Source organism: Bemisia tabaci, chromosome 2, assembly GCF_918797505.1.
Source record: "Bemisia tabaci chromosome 2, PGI_BMITA_v3".
NCBI classification, from domain to species: Eukaryota; Metazoa; Arthropoda; class Insecta; order Hemiptera; family Aleyrodidae; genus Bemisia; species Bemisia tabaci.
The window spans coordinates 38,711,967-38,734,924 of NC_092794.1; the positions used below are offsets into that span (position 1 = coordinate 38,711,967).

The 22,958-nt window shown below is 41.9% G+C and overlaps 1 protein-coding gene across 8 annotated transcripts in view; it reads left to right on the plus strand.

The window, feature by feature from the left end:
* LOC109038018 (tRNA (cytidine(32)/guanosine(34)-2'-O)-methyltransferase) overlaps window positions 1-22,958 on the plus strand; it is a 270,186-nt gene that overhangs the window by 48,789 nt on the left and 198,439 nt on the right. For 5 of the 8 annotated variants that reach the window (XM_072297314.1, XM_072297315.1, XM_072297313.1 and 2 more), the window contains 2 exons: window positions 2,566-2,744; window positions 13,055-16,251. In XM_072297314.1, coding sequence (XP_072153415.1) covers window positions 2,566-2,744; window positions 13,055-13,198 — 323 coding nt within the window. In that variant the 3' untranslated portion in view covers window positions 13,199-16,251. Of the gene's footprint in view, window positions 1-2,565; window positions 2,745-11,717; window positions 11,982-13,054; window positions 16,252-22,958 lie in introns of those variants that run through there. The other 3 variants (XM_072297317.1, XM_072297318.1, XR_011899359.1) reach the window with 2 other exon arrangements.

Consider the following 22,958-nt stretch of genomic DNA (forward strand, 5'->3'; position numbering starts at 1 on the left):
ACAATTCCCCCCCCCCCCCCTCCCGCGGTTAACTGTCTTTTTGCGGGAGGGGCGGCCAGTTCACTCGAGGCGGAAGTAGGTACCTTTTTGAAGGTAACTCAGCTACCTGACGGAGCCCAGACTATTTGGGGGGGGGGGGGGACGGCACTCCCCCCCCCCCCGCCGCCGCACCCCCTCCTTTCCGTGGAAGAATGATAGTTTTGTTTAGAACGGAAAGAAGGGGGTGCGGCGGCGGGGGGTGGAGTGCCGTCCCCCCAAAATAGTCTGGGCTCCGTCAGGTAGCTGAGTTACCTTCAAAAAGGTACCTACTTCCACCTCGAGTGAACTGGCCGCCTCTCCCGCAAAAAAGACAGTTAACCGCGGGAGGGGGGGGGGGGGGCTAAAATCACTCTAGGCGCAGACAATGGGGTTTTTGACGATTCTTTCCTGAAAGGTACTTCAACAATTCGAATAAATAATATACACTTATCTCTCTCCCCCTTTTCATTTATAAAAATACAAAATGCACTGGAAAAAGTATTCCCTAATCTCAAGATTAATTTTCTTCTTTAATTTAAAGTACTTGGTGCAGTACGGGCATTTCTTGATTGCGGTGTTTCAGAATATCCGTTTAAAAGTGTTAAAAAAATTCTATAAAAGTGAAAAATCTGAAAACGTAGTACTTGGCTGTATACCTCTCAAAGCAAGAAAAATGTTGTCACAAAGAAATGTTGTTATGACAACATTTTCCTCGCTTTAAAAGGTATACAGCCAAGTTCTACGTTTTTAGATTTTTTGTCCTCGATAATCATGGTTACAAGACTTAGAAATACCTTCAAAAGGCTGCATAGTAAGTGTGCTCCAACGACAAGTTTTTAGGGCATTTAAGCTCTCAAGAGCAAATTCAGAGTCTCACCGATCGGCTACACGGCCTTACCCTTATCTGCTGCAACAGGGGTATCTCAAAATCTATTCACCTTTAATTTTATCCGTATTTTTCAGTTTTACATGATAAAAGTACCGGAACGAGGTAATAGAACTTTGACGGTTCCCTAGAACTTTCTGGCGCAAACCGGAGGTCGTTACGACTTTTCGTTCTCGAGTTATTCTCGGTCAAAGTTCAAAATAGGCCAGTTTTCAAAAAATCGTAAGTCAGGGTCAGAAAGGTGCAGAAAGGCAGACGAGGCGGCAAAATTCTCAGCATTGCAGGTACTTTCAGGGAAGAATCGTCAAAAACCCCATTGTCTGCGCCTAGAGTGATTTTAGCCCCCCCCCCCTCCCGCGGTTAACTGTCTTTTTTGCGGGAGAGGCGGCCAGTTCACTCGAGGTGGAAGTAGGTACCTTTTTGAAGGTAACTCAGCTACCTGACGGAGCCCAGACTATTTTGGGGGGACGGCACTCCACCCCCCGCCGCCGCACCCCCTCCTTTCCGTTCTAAACAAAACTATCATTCTTCCACGGAAAGGAGGGGGTGCGGCGGCGGGGGGGGAGTGCCGTCCCCCCCCCCCCAAATAGTCTGGGCTCCGTCAGGTAGCTGAGTTACCTTCAAAAAGGTACCTACTTCCACCTCGAGTGAACTGGCCGCCTCTCCCGCAAAAAAGACAGTTAACCGCGGGAGGGGGGGGGGGGCTAAAATCACTCTAGGCGCAGACAATGGGGTTTTTGACGATTCTTTCCTGAAAGTACCTGCAATGCTGAGAATTTTGCCGCCTCGTCTGCCTTTCTGCACCTTTCTGACCCTGACTTACGATTTTTTGAAAACTGGCCTATTTTGAACTTTGACCGAGAATAACTCGAGAACGAAAAGTCGTAGCGACCTACGGTTCGCGCCAGAAAGTTTCTTTTTTTATTACCTTTCCAACGATGTATCACAAGAGGGGGGTTACCATTTGAAAATTTCGAGTTAGTGTGCGCCCCTCGCGGGGGGGAGGGGGGCCAACATTTTGGATGTGCCAAAAAGTAGCCATTATTGATCTAGGAGCATCCCCAAAATTTCGTTTCGATACAAGCATGCGTTCAAAAGTTAGAGGGGGGATCGGGGACTTTTCGCTCACCCTGTATACCCAAACTATACGTGCGTACAATATAAAGGATAGGAAACAACGTCAAAGCACTTTTCAGGAGACGAAAAGTGGCTCTACCGTGCGATTTCATCGCACGATTTTTTCCATTTTTCGGGGGGCGCAGCGGCCAGACACACCACTTTTGAGGTCTGATATTGCCCAATCCGTTACTACGGAGAGGTACGAACTACGTCTCTGCTAAGTTTCAAGCGTGCCAGAGTAGTCGCACCAAAAATGCAGCTGGCTCTTGCTCTTAGACTATTAGGGTGGTTGTCATGGATCAACATCACTTGTACCCCAGATGCTAACTTTTTCATTCGTACGGTACTTTGCTTCACCGTCAAAATTTGTATTTTTACCCATTAAAACATTCCCACCTATCGTGACACTGAGGCTCCTCTATTTAAATCAAAGCTGTAGTATTTACTCATATTCAGCTTGTATCCAGTAGTTTTGTCCAAAATTCCCAAGAGTTTTGGAATGACCCTCCCATGTAAACTCATGTTATTGTTTCCTTTTACAGAAGCATTTGTCGTATGCGCAGACTTCCAACCTCGCCTCAGTGAAGGTGCATCAGTAGGTAGCTTTCCTTTGCGAGACTTAGATATGAAATTTTATTCATCCTTGTCAGCTAGACAGAAGACTCCTTTTGTGGCATGTGGGAAAGAGATGTATGATTCAGACAGGACCTATTCCAAACAGGTGGGTAATGAGTGAAGAACCCCTGCTCTTTTTTATCACCTTTTCTGCACCCCTGCCGTAGGAAAGTTTTCTTTTGCACGAAATCCCAGGATTCCACTCAGGTGCAAGGTAGGGTATTTCAAATTGGGTATATTCACTTTCAAGGAGTTATGCCAAGAGATAAAAAATGTGTAAAGAGGCACATGAAAAAAGGTCTTTGTGTAATTTTTCAATTTCAAGACTCAGGTGGATGAAAGTAGTGCAAGAGGAGGGGAATGTACCCTAGAAGTTTTGCACAACCCTACCAGAAAGTGCATGAAAGAGACTATGAAAGTTCTGGAAAATATCAATCCATTTGTAGAAGGTTACATCTACATATGGTCCTTGATCTACTCCATCTTGATCAAGTGCTGCGTACAGAAAAACAGCGACTTCGACAGCTTTTGTGGGGGAACATGATGAGATTTAGCGTTCAGATCACTCATCGGCGGATGAATGAACACCCGAACATGATGAACAATGCTCTGAGTGCATTGCAGAACCTTGTTACCCAAAGATTTCTATCTGTCAATTAGTATTCGTCATTAGTAACTGTATGACGAAAATTGAGCTCTACTGTCATTGTTGTCACAATTTTAGGTGCATTTTTCTTACATTACCCAGAAAATATCGGACGTCTCAAGGACGTAGATATCTACGTTTCCCATGAAACGTTCCAGAAACGTTCCGATTTCTACGTTGGAATCCACGTTGTCCAATGTATAGTGCAAAAATGTTTCTCTGTTGATGTTGCCGGGACGTAGAACTCTACGTAGTTCAAAATACGTCGCACTAGAAAAGGCAGCACATGCCAGGAACGCCCGCCAGGTGGAGCTGCATTTCGCGGCGCTGATGGCTCAAAAGTCTACTGCGCATGTGCAGCCCATGTCAGCACCATCCAAGTTCCTGGAATCAGCCTGATATGGGGAGGTTGTGACTGTTCTAATGTGTCCACGGAGTGATGTTAACTTGATCTCAGCGAACCAGGGTTTTTTAGCAGTTTAAAGTCGTGCGTGAAGTGATGCTTTCCTCAGTGTTTTGTGTATCTATGAAACCACAAAAAACCCTTAAAAAGGGTAAAAATTCCGCCAAGCCTATGAGATCTTATCACATAATTAGTAGGTATTTATCTTAACAAATTCTTAAAAAGGAGAAGGGGGGGATAGTAATCTCTTGAAAATTACAGAAGGAGGAAAGGAAAGCAACTCCAATTCCGTTTTCCATTTCAAACCTCAAAATGTCTGATATCATTTGAGGTCAAGATTTTTTAAGTATAGGTACGCCACAGAACTAGAACGAGCAAACGGGAAATTAATTCTGCTTAGAATCCCCTTCAGTTAGTCTCGGACGCAACCAGCTTACCTTTGAAGCTAGTTTGGTTGCCTGGGTCACTAATACAAGGAAAGATAATTGGATTTGCTTCCTTCCAGAAGATGGCGAGGGATAAAATGAGCAGTTCTTTTTTCAGTCTCAAACCTCAAAATATTTGATGTCTTTTGAAGTCAAGATTTTTTACCATCTCCTCATTTCACTTTCATTTTCGTTTTGCATTTTAGGAAACAAATTCCACTCTTATACATCATTGAACTTTCTTTAATTTCTCGCTAATTATTCCCCTTCATTTCAGGTAGCCGCAACTTTTCTTACCTACAATAGCTATGTAAGGAACCATTGTTTGTATAATACTTACGAGACCTTCCTCGTTTAGATCAAGAATAGAATAAATGTTTTCAATTCAGACTCTGGCACACTCTTTGAAAATTAAAAAAAGAAGTCAGGTAGATGAAGGTAGAATTTTTAAAAAGAGCCAAAAAAAATTGGCTAAAAAATAAAAAATTCTGGCGAGACGGTCCCGATACTCTTGTGGGTGTGGTATGGCTGAAAGGGTAGTGCCAATAATAAGGGTAGTAGAGCGAGGTTCAAAATTGCCGAAAAATGAAGATGCATCTTTTTACCAGTTCGAGTCGATTTTTCAAACTTCCTTTTCACCACTCGCCCACCTAGGTCCTTCAAAATTCAGGATGGCTAATTATTACTGTGAGCGCCAGGCGTAAGAATCATAAAGTCGACGGTCAGCTCCTTCATTTCAAGTGAACGAATAAATTTCTAAATAAGTCCTCGGGATCTGCCACGAAACGAATTTCATAAGCTTAAAGTGCTAGCTGGAATTTAAGAGGAGTTTTTTTGAGCATTCGATTAATCCTTCCATTGTTGTTCTACTTGCAATGCTTGAGGCTATACCTTGATGTATAAAAGAAGATGGGCTGCAGCTGACACTCAAATGATATGTATCGGGACCGTCTCGCCAGAATTTTTTATTTTTTAGCTAATTTTTTTTTGGCTCTTTTTAAAAATTCTACCTTCATCTACCTGACTTCTTTTTTTAATTTTCAAAGAGTGTGCCAGAATCTGAATTGAAAACATTTATTCTATTCTTGATCTAAACGAGGAAGGTCTCGTAAGTATTATACAAACAATGGTTCCTTACATAGCTATTGTAGGTAAGAAAAGTTGCGGCTACCTGAAATGAAGGGGAATAATTAGCGAGAAATTAAAGAAAGTTCAATGATGTATAAGAGTGGAATTTGTTTCCTAAAATGCAAAACGAAAATGGAAGTGAAATGAGGAGATGGTAAAAAATCTTGACTTCAAAAGACATCAAATATTTTGAGGTTTGAGACTGAAAAAAGAACTGCTCATTTTATCCCTCGCCATCTTCTGGAAGGAAGCAAATCCAATTATCTTTCCTTGTATTAGTGACCCAGGCAACCAAACTAGCTTCAAAGGTAAGCTGGTTGCGTCCGAGACTAACTGAAGGGGATTCTAAGCAGAATTAATTTCCCGTTTGCTCGTTCTAGTTCTGTGGCGTACCTATACTTAAAAAATCTTGACCTCAAATGATATCAGACATTTTGAGGTTTGAAATGGAAAACAGAATTGGAGTTGCTTTCCTTTCCTCCTTCTGTAATTTTCAAGAGATTACTATCCCCCCCTTCTCCTTTTTAAAATTTGTTAAAATAAATATCTACTAATTTTGTGATAAGATCTCATAAGCTTGGCGGAATTTTTACCCTTTTTGAGGGTTTTTTGTGGTTATATCAGTTATTTTTGGTTTTTCTGCACATGCTGAGACCATTAGACGCTTAATAAAAGGGAGGAAAATGTTAAGCTATGAATATTGGTGGGTAAGGATTCATTACAAACAAAGTTCCTTCTTGATGTTATGCTTCCCCTGGAGATGAAAAATATTTCTATCCAAATTTTAAAGACAGGGAGAACAAAATTGAATACAGGCACTCACAATAATATACTGCTAGCATTTATAATGCCTGCATTTACCCTCTTTAAATGGAGTTATGAGGTGAAGCTTAAACTAAGGAAATGACTTGAAAAACTATGTTAGGTAAAAAAAAAAAAAAAAAAAAAAAAAAAAAAAAAAAAAAAAAAAAAAAAAAAAAAAAAAAAAAAAAGGCAACTTTGGTTTGAATGACATTTACCTAATCAGAGTATCCAAAATTTTACAGTTGGTTACCTTTGAATAACCTCTGCTTGATTCCGCACAGAATAATTCCAACAGGGATCAGTTAATATTTTTTGAAAGATGTGCTCCAATTTATTTTCAAATTAAAAAAATTCCTTTTGAAATCAAACTGATTTTCTCAAGAAATTTAGAGGAGGTAAATCTCTCAAACAAAATAAAATAAAATAGCCTTAGCAAATAATTTGCAAGAAATTTTTTTTCCTGCACATTATATGTGTTGGAGCAGTTACCTACCTAATTTTAATTGTAGGTTGTCATGAATGTCAAAGGCTAGCAGTCATGTGAATTCTTGGATGTACATATTGACAAATGAAGTCATTGAAAGTCAATGATATCAGTAAGCTTTGAAAGGCTAAAAAATACTTCAAAGATGAGCATAAGAAAATTCTAATGTCAGAGTCCTTATTTATTCAAAGTGAAATAGTTTACTTAAACGATGTACTTAAAATTTCTGAAAAGACACTTATGAACTACTTCCACTGACTTATCTACTTTTCTAATGAGAAACAGAAAGCCCTTAGGTATTTTGAAATTGGAAACATTCCTGAAGAATCTGGCCGCAAAAATTTTATTGTTAAAAATTTGGAGAGCAGGTAATGTGTAATGAGTTAGTGAACACATTTTTATTACGAACATCTGATTACCCAGAGTATTGTGAGCGCAAAAATCTTTGATCGTAAAGTTAGGCAAGTGAAGTGTAAACTACCAAAATACTCATATGAGCAACTAAGCTGAAAGGCCCATAGGTAAATTCCCCCTCCAATCCATAAAGATACCTATAGAAAAAGAAGCGAGCAATTTCATTCGCTGAACTCTTAAATTTGAAGTGCATCCTTAAGTAATACCGCCTTGGGCAGTTAAAAATAAACTTTATGCTAATAAACCTCCTTGGTCCCACCTACAGAATGTAGCTACCAAGAGAAAATCTGGAGATAGGTATGCGTTTCCATAGTATATATAGGTATGGGCACCATCGAGGATGTCTGGGCACCGTCGGCGATGCTTGACATCCCTACGTTGCCCGTAACATATGAACCATTCGCGCGCTGAGCTCTGATGTGTTTACATTTCAATTACTCACTCAGCAGCATATTAAATCAAAGTGAGTAAGAAGAGAGATCTTAGCAGTGTATAGTATAGAGTATCACTTAAATTCCTTCCGTTCAGTGCAAATACATTGCCCCATCCGCTATTTGCTTCGAGACTCAATAGCTATAGTAGCAATGTCCGCGGAGATCGTCTTTGCTTATAATATTCTACGGGAGCAAGGAAAGACAAGGAAACTTGAAAATTGCAATGCAAATTTCTTAAATGAAGCTTTGTAACTAGCATGTATTTATCAACATACACATTCTCTGAAACTATAGTATGGTTTGAGCACTATAGTGATAATTTGCATCACAATCACAACACACAATTAGAGTGTTCTAAAGGGTTTGAAGATAGAGTAGCCAGCAGCCTGATTGTTGAAATTTTTTGTTTGTCGGGACAACATAGATGACATAGGTTAAAAGGCAGAGCCGGATGGGTTGGCTATGTCTTATCGCTGCTTTGTTGTGCCTATGTCGGGTTGAACTGACGACAAGCTACCGGCACCTCCCAAGTTTCCGACAGTATGCCATCCATTCCGACCAACGATAAGACATAGCCGACTAATCTCGCTCCGCCTTTTAACCCATGTCATCTATGTCGTCCCAACAAACAAAAAAATTCAACATTCAGGCTGCTGATAGATTTTGCATGGTCACTGTGGTTTGGCGTGGTTCAGCAAATATTGCTTCTGATATTAGGTAACACACATTGAAATAGTTCAGCACATACCTTAAGTAGAATTTTGGCATCCGACTCGGCATAGATTTGTTGCTAAAACTACTGACGCTGCCTTTAAATCCTTGATATGGGTCTTGCTCAAAACCAGATTACTAGGATTTTTTGACATCGAACGGATTTCCGCAGGGATAAGGGTACTAAAATTCACTTGTCATAGGTACTTACAGTTTTGCTTGTGAACAAATGAACCACAGATGGAGGAAGGTACATAGAACTTGTAGGAGGGTAATAAAGGTAGAGACAAAGTTTAGAGATAGCAGTGAACAATAAAGGGAAGTTTCATTTGTATGATTTAGTTTGCATTTCGAAATAACAACATTAAATCATTTATTAGTTTAGTTTGTGTAGGTATGTTTACATCTCGCGATAACCTAAAAGCGAAAAGACAAACATTGATTGAATTGACTTGACTGTGACGTCAACTAGCTATCCGGCACGAAGTCACGACGGCAGGGAATTCAAAATTCTTAGAAACCAGTTGTTAATAGATAAAAAAACAAACCGGAAAATGAGTGATTAACGCAAATCTATGTTTTAATCTCAGTTTCTCTCCAAGCGTGGAAAAGAGGGTCGTGATTCAGAATTCACCGGCCGGGATTCACTTGATTCACTCTGTTTACTGATGACATAGAATAATAGCTACTTATTTATTATTCTAAAGATGATGATGAGATTCTTTCCAAGGGTTCAGACAATTTTTCAAGACAAATTTACATGGAGCAGCGACAGAGCAGCGAACTGACACCATGACACTGGCAGCACTGGCGGTGCGTCGTGAATGGTCGTGAATTGAATGAAACAACGACTTTGATCAGTTGAACTTTCCTAAAAATTAATAATGCAAAAACACGTTCTAAATTCAAGGAATGATGCCTATGCACTGGTTTAAACCTTTTGAAATGATTTGCAATGATTTTCATAACTGTTAAGTGCACATTTATATTTAATGCGGATGGTCGATGAAGTCAAAATTTCGAGGCACGAATGTGATACGGCGCGGGTGATTTGAAAGAGTGGCCAAAAAACGGCAGAAAATTAGGGATTATTATTTAACTGCGTAATGAATTAGCTCCAAATTTCGCCTGTAGGCGAGGAATAAAATATGCTTGCCAGGGTGCAAAGGGTTTTGAGTTTTGTTAAGTTTTTGCGGAGATATTTCAAAATAACGCAAAAGTTGAACGGGTTCGTGTAAGATACAGTAGCGGCTCCCATTCTCGTTGTTGGAGATCTCTGTAGGCTTGACGGGGTCGCTACCGCTCCTAGTAATAGGCTCGTTAATTATCTAGTTTACACCAGCCCGTTCCTAACCCAAGTAGCATTTCTCAACGGAAAATCGCTATATATTGCGATTTTAACGGGGATAAAATCGCTGGGATCATCAACATCTGTGCGATTATCCTTGATCGTATCGCGATAAAATCGCGCTTTCATCGCCCGACAATTTATCGCATAATTTATCGCGTTATTTTCGAAATAAAAATCGCGACAAATGACGATTTAGTCTCGATTTTATCGACAAAAATTGATCAAGATTTTATCGAACCAAAAATCGCTATTTGTTGCGATTTAATCGCCATATATTGCTATTTTTAACACGATAATATCTCGATATATTGCCACCGATATAATCGCGATAACCAACCGATAAAATCGCTATTCATCGCGATCACTCCTACTTGGGAATTCTGTGTCTCAATTTAATGCCTACAATTTTAACATGTAGGCCTCATGCTCTACCCTAAAACCAAAAGTGCTTTATTCCCCCTCTAGTATGTATACCTCAATGAAAATCGTACCCATGCCGTGAGTGGTTGTATTTTGTTCAACTAATCATCAGTTATCGCAAATAATTACGTAATTAACAAAATTTTCAAATCGTAAACTCGTTGAGCGGGAAAGAGACGCACAAACTGTGAAAAGTCCAAAAGTACGAGGGGCGTTCAATAAGTTAGTATCCCCCTCTCTAAAATCAATAAGAATGGACCAATTTTAAAAAAACTTGAGCTCCGCATCTTCCTTAGGATATATACTGAGTTCAACAAAAGAAACCGCATTAAAATCGGACTATGTGCGGCCGAACGCGAGCCGTTTGAACGCGCCGAAGTGCTCGACGCTCCCGCCGGATCCGCGGGGATTTGCAGTCCGCGACAGGAGAAGAGCTTCTCTGCCAAAGCCTCAGTCGTTCATCACTGACGAAAAATCAAAGAAGTTTTTGTAGAATAACGGGCTTACCTCACTTCTCCACGTAACCACCTCTATCCAAGCAAGTCTGATACTGAGACTAAGAGAACAACTTTTGGATGCCACGCGCGTAGAAGTCTTTCAGCTGACCGGGGATGAAGGAGTGGACGGCTTGTTTGACCTCTTCCACTGATTCAAAATTAACTCCCCCGAGTTCAGATTTCAGAAACGGTAAAAATGGCAAACCAGACAACCATTTAATCCCGTTTCTGAAATCTGAACTCGGGGGAGTTAATTTTGAATCAGTGGAAGAGGTCAAACAAGCCGTCCACTCCTTCATCCCCGGTCAGCTGAAAGACTTCTACGCGCGTAGCATCCAAAAGTTGTTCTCTTAGTCTCAGTATCAGACCTGCTTGGATCGAGGTGGTTATGTGGAGAAGTGAGGTAAGCCCCTTATACTACAAAAACTTCTTTGATTTTTCGTCAGTGATGAACGACTGAGGCTTTGGCAGAAAAGCTCTTCTCCTGTCGCGGACTTCAAATCCCCGCGGATCCGGCGGGAGCGTCGAGCACCTCGGCGCGTTCAAACGGCTCGCGTTCGGCCGCACATAGTCCGATTTTAATGTGGTTTCTTTTGTTGAACTCAGTATATCCTAAGGAAGATTCGGAGACCGAGTTTTTTAAAATTGGTCCATTCTTATTGATTTTAGAGAGGGGGGATACTCACTTATTGAATGCCCTTCGTAAATGCCGCACTATGTTATGCAAATATACTGGATTCTAATTTTACTGCAACCCTTGCGCTTCACGTTCGTGCAATGTAGTCACCGCAACGTTTCTGCAACGTGGACACTGCAAAGTTCCCGTAAAACTTGTTGCTGCAACGTTTACGCGGGAACGTTCCGGAAACGGTACCAAATATATGGACACCCACATGGAATGACACGTTCCGGTACACGTTGCTCTCCACGTGGAAGGTTTCACAAGAAACGTTGAATTTTACGTTGATGTCAACGTTAATATTGTTATCTGGGTAAGTTATCGCGAGCCTATAAAACCAATTTTAAAATGAGTGAAAGCCGTTTGAGTGGATCATGTCTGTCAAGTGTGAACAGAATTAATTTAGATTGTACCGCGTTCTAGGATCGGAGACGCAGAGTTACAAGAGAAAATCTATGCAGCTATAATAACTCACCAGTTCTATTAAGATTAGAGCTTCGACTATAGAAGTTTGCGCATATTAATTTCTTACTTCTGACTCTGAAATCTTGCTGCATAATGTGATCCGATTTGGTTCAAAAGTATATTTTCTATCTCTTGTAGTCACCACCTCTTAAAATGTGCCAACTCTTATACCACTGCTTTATCTCTTTCCATGATGGTATCAAAAATTTCGAACACAGAAACAAAATCACTCACTATCTACAGCGTAGACCATGCACGCACCATGAACTGCCAACAACTGCCGGAAACTTTTTTGGAGGTGGCTGACCAACAGTTCATTCTTTCCCCGTGGACTTTGAACCCCTATACCCGTAGTCGGACGACGACGACTTGACAGTGTTGCCAAATCTATCAGGTTTAGCCATGATTATTTGCAAAAGAACCGTGCATTGATCAATACTTTAAAGAGTGTTCCCAGCAAGAGAAAATCGTCACAAAAAACGGTAGGGGGTCCAGATATTTTTTTTACAAACAGAGTTGTAAATTTTGAAATATTTGACCGAAAGTTTTGATTCTGGTCTTAATCGATGGATATTGAGTTTATCTTTCAAATGAGACCAAGATCAAGCCTTTAGCTATCTTGGCTCCTGAGCTATGGAACCAGTCCCGATACTTTTTGGACAGCCTTTTTATGAAAACAAGACTTATAAAAAAGCTGTAAGTGCGTATAAAATGATGTAGTTTTAGGCGAATAAGCTGTAAGTGACACTATTCCTCTACAGAGCCAATGAAAATAGTACTTTCAAGTGAAGTACCGCCCTTTTCTACCAACCTGAAAATGTGTTCATAGTGTGGCTAAAACGCAACGAAGCAACCACTTACAGTTGTCTTGCGTAACACTAACCTAAAGTAGAAATAAATAATACTCTTTTAATGTAATTAATAGAGTCGAACTCTTTTAATCGAAATTAAAAAGGTCAATTTTTAAGAATCTTTCGGATGATTAAGTGACAATTGGACAAAGAACGGAGGCCTCTCAGTATTTTCCGGTCAGACGCTTCGAGCCCATTTTCTCAAAACTTCATTTTTACGCTTACTGCTGTCTTCGCTATCTCGGCAGAACGCCTCCACCAAAACCATGGGGCCCGATTTTTCTAAATCTACAATTTTCGTTTTTACCGTGCTCTTCAAAAGTGCTACCTGGGTTTCTGCGTGTTCTTGTAAAATTTCTAATGTCAAGCCAGAAAAACGTGCAAAAAATAGGCAGAATTAAACGCTTCGAACCACGGTTTCCCCTGATTGACATGACACTAGTGCTTACGATTGGTTGTGAATGTAACTAGTACTTTACATTTTGTCAGTTCCTTTGAGAGGCTGTCAACGGTGTCTCTATCGCACAGCAATGCAATGCTAGTTAGCTGTTTAAAATGTCGGTCACTAGGGATGTTTTGGCCCAATGTGACCATCAAAAAACTGGTCACTACGACGAACTTGGTAGTGAACATGTTAATTGTTAACAGATAACTTACTGTCAATTTCCTAACTTCCTTCTATCTTCGATTAATCTCTTTTTCAGCTTGGTACAGATGACTATGTCATTCGAAATCCTGCACAGAGTCCAATTTCACCACCATATGCCGAGTCAATCAGGGTTTTGAGCAACAAAACTGTCTATTTTTCTATCACTCATGGAAACAAAGGTGATCAAGAATCAGCATGAGGAAGTGACCCCTTAGTTCCTCCAAGCTGAAGAAGTGGAGATATTTCTGACTAAAATTCACTCTAATGTGTCGCACGGAGTAAAAGCCATCTAAAGTTACAAGATGATTCAGTCTAACATGCTTAACAAATATGGAGAAAGCAGTCAGACTCACAATCAGTGGTGTAGTAGTCAAGGAAACTTGCTGCCAACACTGAGGCCCCGGGTTCAATCTGTGGAGGTGACAGATGTGAAACGAGAGGAGCTGACGAACGGCTTAAGGCCTTTACAAGGGAAAAAGCCCCAGAGGGCAACCAATAGGCTCTGGTGAGGTAAGGTAGCGAAAATGAAAAGGCGCGCTTGAGGAGAACGAAAAGAGAATTTATTCACTCAACATGCCGGCTGACAAACGCTACAAACAAGGAAACAGATCCTTGAGATCTGGATGGAAACTAGAAAAAAGGAAACTCCATCGGCGAAAGGACAGAAAAGATGGAAAAATCGGGCAGAACCAAGATCGTCGACCGGCCGAGAGCGGAGCGAAGCACTGTCTAAAGAAGATAGCGTCGACTCAATGAACGGATCTGAACAGTTCGCCCAATCAGCGTCACAATAAACTTAATGGGTTTCCCAGTTCTGCAATAGGAATGTTTGGTTCCCTTCAAATAACGAAAGACATGCTTCACCTGTTGCCAATTGCGCATTGTTGGGTTTTGGTTGAATTGGCTGACCTTGGGTACCGTAAAAGTGAGGTCTGGTCGAGTGTTGTCGGATAAATAAAGAAGAGAACCTACTGCACTTCGATAGAGGGAGGAGTCAAACTTTTCTGTTCCCGGTTGATCACTTTTAGCCATTGGTAATGGCGTTGAAGAAGTTTTACACTGTTTCATTGTTATGGAGTCTCTCCATGTTTTTTCGTAGTTCCCGCTATTGGGAGGGATGGGTGGATACGCCAGCTGCCCTGAGCCGTTGCCAATCGTGGGGTTTCCTCTGATTGACCGCTGCTCTGGGTAGCTAGCATTACCTATTCATTCTCAATTTCTTGTGCGGAAGCCTTGCTCTGTTCGTTTAAGGGAGAAAACTTGTATTTTTTACCTAAAATGTGAGTATTCTTGGAAAAGGGTGGCCCGCAGGCCACCCTAGTGTATTCCTTTCTTTCTTGTGACAGCTGGTCGGTCGGTGATGGGGATTCTTTCAATATAACACCTGTGTTATGTGTTCCATCCATCCCCTTGTGAACCGATAGCTCATCTCAAACGGCGCCCCAAGTTTGGGGCTGTGAAATCCTAATTTCGCAGTCTTCACAGAGTGAACCCACAAATGAACTGCATTTTGCAATTTGGACCTATAAATTCCGGCCCGATTAGAAAACAACGTATGTACCATATGTTTCCCTATGCACATAAGTGTTTTTTCAGATGAGCCAGAATTTATAGGTCCAAATTGCAAAATGCAGTCCAAATGATCTTAGTAATAGTAACGTACCGTGGTGTACGTAACCCCCCCCCCCCCCCCCCCCCTTCAGCCAAGCGGATGTTCACCCATTTTCTCATGTTGTCAACAAAGATGCTTGGCGAGCTGCGTCCCGTCGCATTTTCTCTGACAACAACGTCAAAATGTTATACCTACATGGTGTTTAGACAATTTTCTCCAGTCTGGACGTCAGTACCCATCCGAAGATCACCCGCACGCATACATACTTCTCCCTTTTCTTTCTTTACGATGGACGACCTAATTTTCAACTGCGTCCCGCGTACGGACTACGATTTTGTTGATAATCTCGATTTCAAGAACCTCATCGACCGGGATCAGGTCCAAGATAGTTTTGTTATCACGCCCCCCCCCCCCCCCCCCCGAAACTCGAAAAACAACCACCATCAGAAGAAACCCCCGCTACCCAATAGCATACCGCACCTTAAAGGAAATTCCACGAGAAAAATACAATCTAGACAATATTTTATTCAGAACGATGGAGCACCACAATCTGATAGTGAACAAGACCAATCAACAACTAGAACCCCCCCCCCCCCCCAATTGAGGCTCGTAAAAATTGATTACCAAGTGCCCTGAGAAATTTCACCCCGAACGCACGCATTTTCCCGGCTACGTCACATAAGTAGACACCTGAAGAAGAAAGAAGCTGAACTGAAAAATGTTAACGCTTGGCAAGCCTCAACACCATAAAGTGATAGAATATGACCCCGAAAGTCCAGCCCTTTTAGCCTACCAAGTAAAGTAAATCTTGTTTCTTTTTTCTTCCTCGCTATATTCCCCCCCCCCCTCCCGTTTGTTAATTCCCCCCCCCCCTCCCCCCCGGTTTGTTAGTTTCGCCTCCGTATTGTTCTCCCTCCCCCCCCCCCCTGTAAAAAAACCTTTTGAACCAAAATATTCCTGTAAAAGGAGTACGTGCAAAACGGGCCATTTTGGGCTCGGGGTGGATACCTTTGAGACTTGCCCTACTCATTCACCACACAATGCCCCATCTTTTCCCAAAGTTCAAGTTCCCCAAAAATTTTGAGGAAACGCGGCGGCGGGTCAGAGTTAAAAACCGGCCAAATTTTCGCGAATTTATTACTCGAAAACCAAGAAGTTTTGAAAGACGCGGTTTAGACGAGCGTTTTTAGAGTGACGAGAGCTTTCAGAAAATGTAGAGCATCATAGGGTTTTGTCTGCTTCAGCTCGAGTTATCGCCTCCGAAGCGCTAGAACGCTCAAAGAAGACCCTTTTTTTACGTTCGGGACGATTAAAAAAAAAAAAAAAAAAAAAAAAAAAAAAAAAAAAAAAAAAAAAAAAAAATATTTTGATGGAAAACTGAAAACTGCGTGCGCGGCGTTGATCGGAGGACACTGGCAACAAAGCGAGTTCGGCCGGGGAGTGTGATTCGCAGAACTAAGCGGGAGGGAACGTTCTTCCGATCAACGCCGCGCGCGCAGTTTAAAATAGCCGATTTTCCCGACCTTCGCTCCTTTCTGCTCTCATAACTCGCGACCAAAACATTGCATCAGCATGCGGTAAAGAGGTAAAGGGGCTACAGAGAGTTAGGAACAACATCTTGACATCTCAACATCTCAACATCTTATCATCAAAATAAAAAAAATGGCTTCCTGGTAACGCTTAGAATCAGCGTTCTACCGGGCCGATTGTTTACTATCACGTTATAAAAGTGAGTGAATTTACAGAATGCTCCGGGACTGCTATCGGTATGCTCGGGAGGATGCGCAGTGGCCGAGGATTCACGGAGGAAGATTCGCCGCCTGAAGATTAAGACGTTCAGTGGCCGAGTCGTCAATGGCGTCGATTGCGCCGGCACATTTCGAGGGGTAGGGGTTCGATTCTTGGCTCCTCGGCTACTCAAATTATGACCTGATTATCATCATTCGTCGTTTTACTGCAATGTTTCATTAATCAGTCATTGCATAACGCGTCCTTTTGACTTCAAATTTGTATTTTCTTTATTCATAGAAAAAAGAAATTATTTCATTATAAAAGGAAAGTATACCCCATATTGTAATTTTTTTAGGGAAAAAATAAAACCAACGTTGATAAAAGGCTAAAAGCCCATTGATGGCGCGGGCCGCCGTCAGGGGGTTGGGCTGCGTAGCGGCCAGAGGGCGTACCCTCTCGTTTCTTTGATATCGGCCCGAACGTAAAAAAACGCTTTCCAGCCACAGTGGAAACGAGAGGTAGATTTCGACTAATCGTTTCTGTGAAAACAATTGCGCCTAATGAGCCTGACAGGTCGGAAAATCGTCCCCCTCGAACTTGAGATTTTTCGGATAAGGGGTGGTCTTAGAGGGTAGGTGAAGATAGGTTGTTTTGAAGGCCACGACGAGACGAGTTTTTTGACGTATCACCGACTAAGATCGGACGAGTTTGAAAAATCACCCCCCTTTGGACTTGAGATTTTCTGGATAAGGGGTGGTTTTAGAGGGTAGGTGAAGATAGGTTGTTTTGAAGGCCGCGACGAGACGAGTTTTTTGACGTATCACCGACTAAGATCGGACGAGTTTGAAAAATCATCCCCCTTTGGACTTGAGATTTTCCGGATAAGGGGTGGTTTTAGAGGGTAGGTGAATATAGGTTGTTTTGAAGGCCACGACGAGACGAGTTTTTTGACGTATCACCGACTAAGATCGGACGAGTTTGAAAAATCACCCCCCTTTGGACTTGAGTTTTTCCGGATAAGGGGTGGATCGATTTTCACGAAAAAGGAAACTTGATCTAGACCTCATAGCAGTGAAGAACCATGCTTAGTTTCGTTTTGATCGTATGGATAGTTCCGGAAAAAAACGGTCGCAAAGGTTCGTTAGATCCCAGTTATATATATATATATATATATATATATATATCGTACTTTTTTATGACCTACATTTTTCAACTCAGGGCTTCAGGATCGATGCTCTTTGAGCGAAAATTCCCGAAAATTACGATGTCGTACCGTCTGCAATAGGTAGATATTTCTTCGAAATCTACCTAAAAAGAGTCTTTTTGAGCGTTCCGTCGCTTCGCAGACGATAAAACGAGCTGAAGTTGACAAAACCCTATTATGCTCTACATTTTCTAAAAGCTCTTGTCACTCTGAAAACGCTCGTCTAGACCGCGTCCTTCGAAACTTCTTGGTTTTCGAGTAATAAATTAAAGTTCAATTTTGCCGGTTTTTAACTTTGACCCCCCGCCGCGTCTCCCCAAAAGAGGTTGTTCCAAAAGCGCCGATTTTGGCCCCCCCTGGATTTGGCCCAAACTTTGCTCAGATGTTGTAATAAGTGTCCCCGATGCTTGAGCAAAATTTCAGCCCCCTCGGATAATTAGAGGGGAGGGGGCAGGGGGGCAAAGTTGCAATTTTTTCAAAACTTTAAAAATCGATATCTCGCGAACGGTTTGAGTGTAAGTGTTGCGGTTTGCGCTAAAAAACGTTAAAAAATATTCTCTACACGAATATTGATGCTGTTTGCATGGTTGCGTAATTTATCGTAGTTATAAATCGATTTTTTCGAATTTGAAGGTTCGACTTTTTTTCGTTTTTTGTCTCTCCTCTCCAGGCGATCGTTGCTATGTAAATAAAAAAAAGTTGAGGTGATTCTCCATAAAATTCTGCATCTACCACACTTTGTTTGACCTTGGAGAAACGATTCATTCTTGAGTTATAGCAATTTTTCTGCGCGTTCCCGGTTACGCGCGGGCGGCATATCGGCGGCACTCCATCCCCCCCGGGCAAGGCAGAAGTTGTTTCACTGCTACGGCCTTATATTCATGCTGTAGGCTGTAATTATTGATATTTTCTCCTTCCCCCACCCTTCCCCTCCTATAAATATGTTTTTTATACTTCGTTATACAGGGTGTCCCGGACCACCCGTAGCAGGTCTTTTTCTCGGTTGGTTTAGGTAGTACGAAGTGGGGGACCGCGGATTAACAGGGAATTGACCCCAAGGTATCCGAATTTCATGGTCCCGAAGCCCCCCTACCCTCCCTTGGGGGGTAAAAGAGGGAGGCACAATGTCTCCCGACTTTAGAAATCGTGACCCCCTCTTTACTCCCCAAGGGCGGCATGGAGAGTTTCGGGACCATAAAATTCGGATACCTTGGGGTCAATTCCCTGTTAATCCGCGGTCCCCCACTTCGTACTACCTAAACCAACCGAGAAAAAGACCTGCTACGGGTGGTCCGGGACACCCTGTACAACGAAGTATAAAAAACATATTTATAGGAGGGGAAGGGTGGGGGAAGGAGAAAATATCAATAATTACAGCCTACAGCATGAATATAAGGCCCTAGCAGTGAAACAACCTCTGCCTCGCCCGGGGGGGGGGGGGGGGGATGGAGCGCCGCCGATATGCCGCCCGCGCGTAACCGGGAATGCGCAGAAAAATCGCTATAACTCAAGAATGAATCGTTTCCCCAAGGTCAATCAAAGTGTGGTAGATGCAGAATTTTATGGAGAATCACCTCAACTTTTTTTTATTTACATAGCAACGATCGCCTGGAGAGGAGAGACGAAAAACGAAAAAAAGTCGAACCTTCAAAATCGAAAAAATCGATTTATAACTACGATAAATTACGCAACCATGCAAAGAGCATCAATATTCGTGTAGAGAATATTTTTTAACGTTTTTTAGCGCAAACCGCAACACTTACACTCAAACCGTTCGCGAGATATCGATTTTTAAAGTTTTGAAAAAATTGCAACTTTGCCCCCCTGCCCCCTCCCCTCTAATTATCCGAGGGGGCTGAAATTTTGCCCAAGCATCGGGGACACTTAGTACAACATCTGAGCAAAGGACCCTACAACAAAACGGCCAAATCGGCCTAAACACGGAATCGTACGATTTTCTCAGGGATGATAGAGGGTCTTCCCAGACACTCAAAACTGGTCATATTTTTTGCCTAACCCCCTGGGAAAAGGGGGGAGAGGGGGTCAAAGTCAAAACCTTTAAATTAGCATAACTTCTCAACGGTTTGTCGTAGAAAGATGATCTTGGTGTCAAAATTTCCAGAAAAATGAGAGCTTTTAGAATATATGTATGAAATTAATTAAATTTTAAAATTTGACCCACTTTCGGGGCATTTTACAAGGTCCCCCTTTCGTAAATTTTCGTTTTTTGAGATTTTCGGTTGTTCGGTTCGCACGGATCAAATCAAAAACAATTTCAAATGAAAGTAGAGCGTTTAAGCTTTAAAACAAGCCCAAGATGATCTTGGAGAAACGATTAGAAGCGGAGTTATGAGTCTTCAAAGTTGACGCGGCGCGCGGGAACCTTGTATGTTCCGAGTCTCAAGGTCACCTGCGCGCCCCGGATTGCCTGCAGGTTGCAAGTTTTTGTGTTTTTATGCTTCTGTAGGTCATTTTTAATGTAAATCATTCAATGAAGATAGAATAATCGAAATTTTTTAATTTTACGGGAGGAGCGAGAGGGGGCTTAGAGTATCAACCATTATGTCCATCATACCTCATTAAACATTTGCTGACGATGACGATTCTGCTCTTATAATTTAGAAGAAACCATGGACCCTCAGTTCAAATATACATAATGCTCCATACAGAACTGAACCATTTAGAAATTATAACCCATTGATGCCAAATTTTGGGGTACCCCTAATTTTAAAATTTTTTTAGTTGAGCTATAAGCTACAGCGCTTGACGGAACTCTTTTGGTAAAGCCAAATAGTTTCTCGTAGAGGCAGACGAGCTTTGAGCTTCAAGACAAGTCTCAGTTATTCTTAAGGGGGCGATTTGAAACGCAGTTAAAATTGTTCGACGTTAATGTGGTGTACCTCGCCGAAGGCCCATTGTGTAAAATTAAAAAATTTCGATTATTCTATCTTCATTGAATGATTTACATTAAAAATGACCTACAGAAGCATAAAAACACAAAAACTTGCAACCTGCAGGCAATCCGGGGCGCGCAGGTGACCTTGAGACTCGGAACATACAAGGTTCCCGCGCGCCGCGTCAACTTTGAAGACTCATAACTCCGCTTCTAATCGTTTCTCCAAGATCATCTTGGGCTTGTTTTAAAGCTTAAACGCTCTACTTTCATTTGAAATTGTTTTTGATTTGATCCGTGCGAACCGAACAACCGAAAATCTCAAAAAACGAAAATTTACGAAAGGGGGACCTTGTAAAATGCCCCGAAAGTGGGTCAAATTTTAAAATTTAATTAATTTCATACATATATTCTAAAAGCTCTCATTTTTCTGGAAATTTTGACACCAAGATCATCTTTCTACGACAAACCGTTGAGAAGTTATGCTAATTTAAAGGTTTTGACTTTGACCCCCTCTCCCCCCTTTTCCCTGGGGGTTAGGCAAAAAATATGACCAGTTTTGAGTGTCTGGGAAGACCCTCTATCATCCCTGAGAAAATCGTACGATTCCGTGTTTAGGCCGATTTGGCCGTTTTGTTGTAGGGTCCTTTTGGGCCAAATCCAGGGGGGGGGGGGGGGGGGCCAAAATCCGCGTTTTTGGAACAACCTCTTTTTGGGGGGCTTGAAACTTTGAGAAAAGATGGGGCATTGTGTGGTGAATGAATAGGGCAAGTCTCAAAGGTATCCGCCCCGAGCCCCAAATGGCCCGTTTTGCACGTCGTACACTCCTTTGCTCGAAGTATTGGCTCTAATACTTCCGATGGGTACTGATATCCAGACTGGAGAAAATTTTCTAAACACCATGTATAACATTTTGACGTTGTCAGGGAAAATTCGACGAGCATCTTTGCTGACAACATGAGAAAATGGGTGAACATCCGCTTGGCCAAAGGGGGGGGGGGGGTAGGGTGTGCCTTATTTTTGAGTTTTGCGAAAATCAAGTTGGTCAACCCCTAAAAAGTTTCTATGTAGTCTCTAAATGAACCCCCTAAAAGGAAAAAAATTTAAAAAAATTTTAACCCGTGCCTCAAAGGGCCTAAAGGGCCTAAACCCAAAATTCAAAAATTTTGGCAAGCGACACATCAATTCTGAAGGAAAATGGCAAGTTACGGCCCTTTTAGGGCAGAAATTTCGTCCGTTTTGCCGTATCTTGAAGCGTAAGGTCACAAACGGCCCAATGACGACGTGAGGCTATGGGCTGGCGGGGCGCGCCGCGGCCGGCCCGCCGCTGAGCGTGCGCGCGCGGCAGGGTTGCGTATCGCCGCTTTACAACGGCGTAGAGGAACGAACGGTGGGGTGGGAGGGGGATATCCAGTGGAAAAGCATCCACATTTTCTATCCATATTGAAAATGCATTATACTTTTTCAATATAGATGAGGAAATATGAGCCATACAAGGAAGTGATGAAAAGAGTGACAAATACATATATAGTTTGTACGGTTAGGAGTGTAAGTGGGGAAAATTTGCCATAACTACAGAACAGCCCTGAAAATCTCCGGGAAATAAAAGCTGCTATTGATGAGAGGTTTGCATGAGAGGTTTAATTAAGGACTAATTAAAAAGATAGGTGCGATGTTGTCGAATCGTAAGCCCTTTACGCGATCAAAAGCGATTAGTGTAAATTTAATTGGAAAAGTTTAAGAAAAATTTGATGAAAGAAAATTGCCCCAAATTCTGGAAGTGCTTAAAGTGTTTTTCTATCATGTGAAGTGTTCGCACATGAATGTCAATGGCAGTAATTCCAATATGGAATGAAAAATGTAGAATCCCTGTGATACATAGTGTCCATGTTTTTAAAAATGTTTACATTTTTATGAGGAGTGGAGGCGCGTATCAAAAAATGCTAGCCGTCGATCGCTGGTTCAAGAGAATTTGGAGACTGATTTTACGGCAAAAATCGACGTGTTATTCGACATTGCTTTATGCAATACTCTAGATATCATGGAAAATGAAGAGGATAAAGCATGTTTAATTCTTCAACGAAAACCTGGATGAGAATGCATAATATCCACAGTGAAGGATACTATCCTTGCAGCAGAGGTGAGGAGAGCAGACAAGAAGAAAGCTCGCGCCCAGGAGAGAGTTTCTCGACAGGAAAAATTCACGCTCGCTAATGAGTCCCGCCAAACGGAAGAAAATAGGTTTTTTCATTTCATATGAAATTACTGAAGGTTTGATACATCAATAAGACTTTGTTTACCCTCCTTTTCATTGGTGTATTTGACGCGGCATCAATTAGAAAGTTTTATTCAATCGGTTCAATCTGGCTTCGCCAACTTACAGCTGATGTTGATTGCCTGGCCTCACCCACGGGGCTAAATGACACATTAGCCTCATTTACTCAAATCTTCCCCAGTAGCCGAGTGGTCAAGGGCATTGCCCACGGTTATAAAGAGTGGGGTTCAAACCCCAAATTAAA